At 38.5% G+C, this 7,251-nt stretch overlaps 1 protein-coding gene across 1 annotated transcript; it reads left to right on the top strand.

The window, feature by feature from the left end:
• The first annotated feature begins 4,166 nt into the window (after positions 1-4,166).
• Positions 4,167-5,774, top strand: WDR5B (WD repeat domain 5B). The gene has a single exon (XM_006936097.4). The coding sequence runs from the start codon at positions 4,167-4,169 to the stop codon at positions 5,154-5,156; it is 990 nt and encodes a 329-aa protein (XP_006936159.1). The 3' UTR covers positions 5,157-5,774.
• The last annotated feature ends 1,477 nt before the right edge of the window (positions 5,775-7,251 follow it).

Genomic DNA, 7,251 nt, shown 5'->3' with positions numbered 1-7,251 from the left:
AATTTATTAAAGCTAGGGTAGATCATCATTGCCCCTATTTCATTTGCCAATTTGAACAAGTGTTTTTCTCATTCTACAATCAATATATGGTCATTTCTGTCATCTTGAATGTTTATGCAGAGAATAAAATTACTCTCTAAATTCCTTTATACCCATTTAACCTGAAGAAGCCAGTGAAAAACCGCAATATGGATCATTGCCTTCTCTAAACCACGTGCGCCCAGCATTATTTAGAGTGATGGGTGAGGAGAACGTAGAAACCCAGAAGACCAGAGTGGTGGGGAAAGGACAGCATAAAGTTTGAGAGAGATGTGGGCAGGCTGGTGTGTAAACTACCATGTAAAGAGTGTAGAATATTCCAAGATTAAGTTGTGATTATGAGAAGAATCCTCCAGAAGTCAACAGTGATTGTGGTTTAGGGATAGACCCAGTTTTTAGATTAACACCAGTTGAGGATTTTGGTTCCCCCTTTCACTTTAAAAAAGGTCTCTGTTTACATAAATTTTAGGCAACTCCATATTTAGCCCAACTATTTGTATATATTTAAATTGCTAGTGGTCTTAAAAAGTGTACAGAGTTCTTGATTTTTGAGGACTGGATTTGGTTAATTGGAGCTGGCGTGAAGGGAGTCAGTCAAGACATTCCTTAATGTAGGAATCACTCCCAGTCCTGACACAGAACTCAAAAAGCAGTATTTTAATTAAAAAATGACCTATTTGTGGCATTTCTATTTAGAATATCTGCAAACTTTACTGAGGGGCAAGGGAAATAAACCTTTAAACCATTGAGACCTTGAGTTCTAAAACTTTTATGGAAATCTAAAGAAATCGAATTGATTTCTACAGAGAGGGAAAATTCCAAATTACCTGAAGAAGATTAAAGGCAGCAAAAATAGAAATTATGAAAAACAGACTGTGTGAGGAACTTTGCTTCAGAGCAGCAAATACAAAGCTCTAATTACAGTTTCTGCCCCTTTGGATTTACCTGTATCAGTATTCTCTACTCCTACAAACTCCACACTCTGATGCTCCCCTCCTCCCAAACTATGAAATTCTTAGGCCTAATTCATAAGGACTACGATATCAGGACTACATGTTAATATTAGAACATGACTAATAAAAAGGTTTAACTAGTTACAGTCCTAGCTCTAATTTTCTTTACACAAGTTCCTGATGTTATTTGTAAACAAAAAATTCCAGGCATCAAGAAATGATTTTAATTGTGGAAATTTCTTCAAATTCTGAGAAAATATTAAAAATTATTTCTGGATATTCCTACCAACACATTCTTTTAAATTTCTTTTTTTAAACTCTACCCCTAGGGGGGGCGCCTGGGTGGCTCAGTCGGTTAAGCGTCTGACTTCGGCTCAGGTCATGATCTCACGGTCCGTGAGTTCGAGCCCCGCGTCGGGCCCTGTGCTGACAGCTCGGAGCCGGGAGCCTGTTTCAGATTCTGTCTCCCTCTCTCTGCCCCTACCCTGTTCATGCTCTGTCTCTGTCTCAAAAATCAATAAACGTTAAAAAAAAAAAAAAATCAAACTCTACCCCTAACCTAGGGCTTGAACTCACCGCCCTGAGATCAAGAGTGGCATGCTCTACTCAGTGAGCCAGCCAAGTTCCCCCCATCCCCCTCATTGTTATTTCTAGTGGGTTATTAAAATCTACTCCAGCACCAACAACCCATCCTAGCCCTCATGTCAGATTTACTTGTCTAATTTTCACTTTCTTTACTCTCCTAGTGCATAGAACAGTTACTGGAAAAATAAGAATTTCAATTCTTTGGAACAAAGCCTACAGTTTGTTCTCTATAGCGCTTTTAAATTTTTTGATGAGTCAATAAAAATGAAAAGTCTCAACAGATGCAGAACTTGAGTGTTTCTAAGCTTCCAGTAAAAATCACACTAATCCAGGCTAATAGGAAAGGAAAGGGAGGAGGAAGAGTTTAATCACAACTGAACTTTAAGACATTATATAAAAAGGGAACACAAGTTCTCTTTTTAAGATGTTATGAACAGGAAGGTCCACATTAATAAATAGCTAGGAAGAATCCTAATTTAATGTAATAAATAGATGTTCCAATTCACTTAAAAGACGGTCCTATTCCCAGCACCTTGTTATCCTTATACAATTAACCTGCGCAAGCTAAGACTAAAGTTTTTGTTCAATTCCTGTCCAAATTCCAAACTAAGTCGTAGGGTCTTAAAGTAATGAGGTTTTTACTATGTTCGGTTATTATACGTGATCTAATTATGTCATTGTGCCTTATTTAAAGGCTAGACTTTCAATGATCCCTAATACAAGATAGAAGCCTGTTTGCAAATGCATAACTGTTGACTGACAAAAACATCTTTAAGAGATACTTGCGCCTCGGGGCGCCTGCCTAAGTTGGTAGAGCAAGCCACTCTTGATCTCCCCGGTCTCCAATTCAAGGTTCAAGCCTAACGATGGGCGTAGAGTTTGCTTTAAAAAAAAAAAAAAAAAAAAAAAAAAAAAAAAAAAAAAAAGATAACTTGCCTCTAGACTTCAGCTTTGCCAGAGGGAAAAACCTTGTAAAGAAAACAGTGCCTCTCTTGACCACTCTTTACTAAGAGATTACAGGTAAGTAGAAACTCAACAGGCTTCAATCTTTTGGTAAACCTTTTTCTTTCTTTCTTTTTTTTTTTTGTAAGTATACACCCAACATGGGGCCTGAACTCAGGAACCAGAGATCAAGAGTCGCACGCCCTACTGATTGTGCCAGCCACGTATCCCAGTACACCTATTCTTGTTTAAAGATAGTAACTTAACATCTGAAACGCATATATCGTTTACATAACACTCTCACACTTTCAAGGCCATTAAACTTTTGACCCTCTAAAGCCAATTACGAGTTAACCTTATACATTTCTTAACCACGTTCTACGAATCTGTCATTTTCGGTCTCAAGCACCTGTACAGAGCTCACCTGTTTTCTTATAAAGTTTAAGGCATTAGGAAGTGCTAAAACAAACGTCTGCTCGTTCCCCCCCGCACAATGTCATGCTAAGTACTGGCCTTTGGAGGCCCACAACATATACTCTATCCTTCCCCAAACGTTTCGGCAAAACTTTTAAACCAGAAGCTTTATAATCTGGACATAAATTCGGCTAAGCTGCCCTTGCCTATTTTCAGCTTTACGTACACGCCACTAGGCTCTATAACACACCAGTAGAGAGGAGCAGAACCGACGCCACCCGAAAAGCAGAAACTTGGCTAGTCACCGACATCGGGGGGGGGGGGGGGGGGTCGACGTTGGCTACGTGCCAAATGTGGGCTTAACTTTTCCGCTAAGGGAATCGGAAAATTCAGTCCTTCCTCGTGACACGGTTTCCAAAATGAAATGAATGTTGTTTGTAATATTCGCTGCTACCCACGCTAGCCAGTCAGGTCTGGGAGAAGCCCCGCTCACCTCCTCACTCGCCAAAAGTAGTCAAAGGTATGTGAGTGGCAACCGCGGCGAAGAAGACCGGAAGGAAACGCTGGCGTCTCCTTTTGCGCAAGTGCAGGCAGACCTCTCCTATTGGTCACCGCGGCTGGAGATTGGTGCGCACATGCGCTCTGCTGACCTGCCAGCTGGGTGTGATTGAGGCGGCGGTGCACAACAGTGTTTATCCGCGGACTGTATAGCCAACCGTCAGGGTCGCAAGTAGTGGTGCCTACGCAGGTTTTCTTTTTACTTTCTGAAATCTCTTGTTTAAGCCGTTGATTCATTCATGCTTATTTAAATACCGAAAGTCTGTCTGCCTGGTAGGCTTGCTCAGTGTTCTCAAACATTGTGGAATTGAGGGGGGGGCTGTGAAAAAGTGTAGATCACCCACGCCCCTCGTTGCTTTGCACGGCTTTATACGTTCGCAAAATACCCAACACTAATACCTTACTTGCTGACGACGCATACATAGCACTCTTTTAATAGTGTTTCTCAAGTATTTGTTTACAAAGGAAGCAAGGAAAAGGGGACGTGGTCCAAGCCGTGCTGCTGTATCATTGTATATAGTAGTTTAAAGACCGTCCAGAAATTAAAATCATTAAAAGCTGGTTTATTTTTGAATCTCATATTTTTATCTTCATTTTGCTGGGCAGAAAGTCGGAATATTGGGCTGCCTTGTTCAGGGCCGGACGCTTACCCAACCTACTTGGAGCTTCAGAACCATGGCGACAAAGGAGGCAGGAGATGGTGAAGCAGAGTCGAGCCTTCCCTCAGCCAATGGGAGGAAGCAAATGTCTGAAAAACCAAACTATGCTCTTAAATTTACTCTCGTGGGACATACGGAAGCAGTATCATCAGTTAAATTTAGCCCTAATGGAGAATGGCTAGCAAGTTCTTCTGCTGATAAAGTAATTATAATTTGGGGAGCCTATGATGGAAAGTATGAGAAAACACTTTATGGTCACAGTCTGGAAATATCAGATGTTGCCTGGTCATCAGATTCCAGTTGGCTTGTTTCTGCCTCAGATGATAAAACGCTAAAGATCTGGGATGTGAGATCTGGAAGATGTCTGAAAACGCTAAAGGGGCACAGTAATTACGTTTTTTGCTGTAATTTCAACCCACCATCTAATCTCATCATTTCAGGATCTTTTGATGAGAGTGTGAAGATATGGGAGGTGAAAACAGGAAAGTGCCTCAAGACTTTGTCTGCTCATTCTGACCCAGTTTCTGCTGTTCATTTTAATTGTAGCGGGTCCTTGATAGTATCAGGTAGCTATGATGGTATCTGTAGAATTTGGGATACTGCATCAGGTCAGTGTTTAAAAACACTTATTGATGATGATAACCCTCCTGTCTCTTTTGTAACATTTTCTCCAAATGGTAAATATATTCTAATTGCAACCTTGGACAATACCCTTAAACTGTGGGATTACAGCAGAGGCAGATGCCTGAAAACGTACACTGGCCATAAGAATGAGAAATACTGTATATTTGCCAACTTTTCAGTTACTGGTGGAAAGTGGATTGTATCTGGTTCAGAAGATAATCTGGTTTACATCTGGAATCTTCAGACTAAAGAGATTGTACAGAAATTACAAGGTCATACAGATGTTGTAATCTCAGCAGCTTGTCACCCTACAGAAAACATCATTGCATCAGCAGCATTAGGAAATGACAAAACAATTAAACTGTGGATGAGTAACTACTAAACCCTTTAGAAATCAAGTAGTAGAGCCAAGCTGGAAAAAAAAAAAAGTTATTTAAAAAGATGGTTTCCCCTTAATTTTGGCATAGTTTTGTATTTCTTTTTAACATTGTCTTACAAAATTTCAGACCTATAATCTAAATTTGTAAAGCAAGACAACTGGAAAAACAAGTCTAGAACCTAGGGCTTCTGACTTTTAATCTGTTATTAATCTCTTATGTCTCTTCCTGAACAGATTCCCATTCTGTTCCTCCCAGTGAGTATTTTAGAGAATCAGTGTACTTGAGAAATATTTAGAAGTAAGGTTCACAAGATAGGATGACTATTAAGTGAGGAGAGCAAGGGAGTTTGGAATAACTCCAGTGTTTCTGATTTGGCAGATCAGATAGATGAATAAGAGCATAAGCCTGGGATAGTGGTGGATTGGAGATGTATGATGGATGCTACTCACACACTTGAAGTGATAGCCTATGTGATGGGGTGTGAAATGGTTCCATGGAATCGAGTCTATAAATTGGGAAAAATAAGTCATGGTTAGGTTTGCTCTGAGAGTCTAAGAATTTTAAGTTTTTATCAAGATAAAAACTAAAAATAAACCAAAACATTATGTCATTTTACTGAAGAACCTCTCACTACTTTATGTGCCCTCGTGTTTATCAAGCAAGCTAAATGTCTGAATGAGGTGAGGCTATATTCTCTTCCACTATGTGTCTGACCTACTAACTCCTACCTGTGCTTCATACATGGTTCAGAAATCACCACTTTGTGGACCATCACTGCCTGCCTGACTCCAATCACCGCTGACAGCTGAGTTAGGTTTTCTTGTTCCTTCCTATAGCTTCTGTTATAAAGTTCAGAATATATCTTTTACCAACTTGTATTGTAATGGTTTCACAGGCCATGTTTCCAGTAAATTATGAACTCTGTCAAGTATGTTTTTATTCATTTTTGTATTCTCAGTATTTATAAGGGACTAATGATGAATGACAATGTATTATACCACCACCACCACCACTACCACTTTATTCACTCCTTGCCTGCTTTCAACACATTTTTGGAATTAAGTCCCCATACTATTACTTTTGTTGATTAAAAGTATCTGACCATAGGCTAACATATTAACTTTAGTCAGACAGGGCTTTTAGGAAATATAAAATGGAAAATGGTTTCTTCCCACTTTCCCTACAGAGACATGATAAACATGGGGGGAAAATCTAGAAATTAAGCAAAAAATAATACAATAATTGAAAGTAAGAGGACAAAGCAGTCTTAATTTTTTTTTGTATTCTTTAGTATCTTGTAATAGTGCCCATTAAATCTGATTTGCCTGACAAATTCTGAGGAATGTAAGGTATTAGAGTTATTAGTAGAGTATGACTGCCAAGAAGGTATTGTGTGAGGGTACTTGGAGAATGGGGATTAGTTAAGGACAAGTCTGAAATTCTTGGCAAGAAATTTATATTTAACCCATAAAGAAGTATTCAAAGTTACTGAATAGCAGAATGACAGAAAATGAAAAATGATCATGTGAATACTTGCTGCATGGTAACATCGTGAATTTTGGTTTAATGAAACTTTTATTATAGTAAATCTCCAAGGTAACACTTTAAAATATTACTTTAGAAGTTAAAAGTGATATTGTTCTATGAAGAAAAATACTTATTTTTAAAATAAGTAGATTAAAATCAACTTGGTATCTAAAACATTAAGGTCAAATTATTCTAAAATAAAGTAGATCAACAGACATCATCAGATCATGAAATTATATTTGGTGCATTACATTTTACTTAGTATTTTATTAAATCAATTTCCAATACAGCTGCATATATTACTTTCTGTTACAATCCTCTAGAGACAACTAGCAGGTTGGGATGGCTGTGAGGACTTGTCATTCATGTCATCCATTAATACTATGAAACGTGAGAATATATGAAATACCAGCATCCATACCTAAATATGAGACAGCTGGCATCGTAAAGTGTAAATGAAATACATCCTGGATGCACATGCTTATCTTTCAACACTAATAAATAAGAATATGCATTTGATAGATTTTCGTAATTGAGAAATTCAGTGTAAAGGCAAAAGGAAAAGGACCA

The sequence above is a fragment of the Felis catus genome, chromosome C2 (genome assembly GCF_018350175.1).
Source record: "Felis catus isolate Fca126 chromosome C2, F.catus_Fca126_mat1.0, whole genome shotgun sequence".
Classification (NCBI taxonomy): Eukaryota; Metazoa; Chordata; class Mammalia; order Carnivora; family Felidae; genus Felis; species Felis catus.
This window is presented reverse-complemented; position numbering and strand designations above follow the sequence as displayed.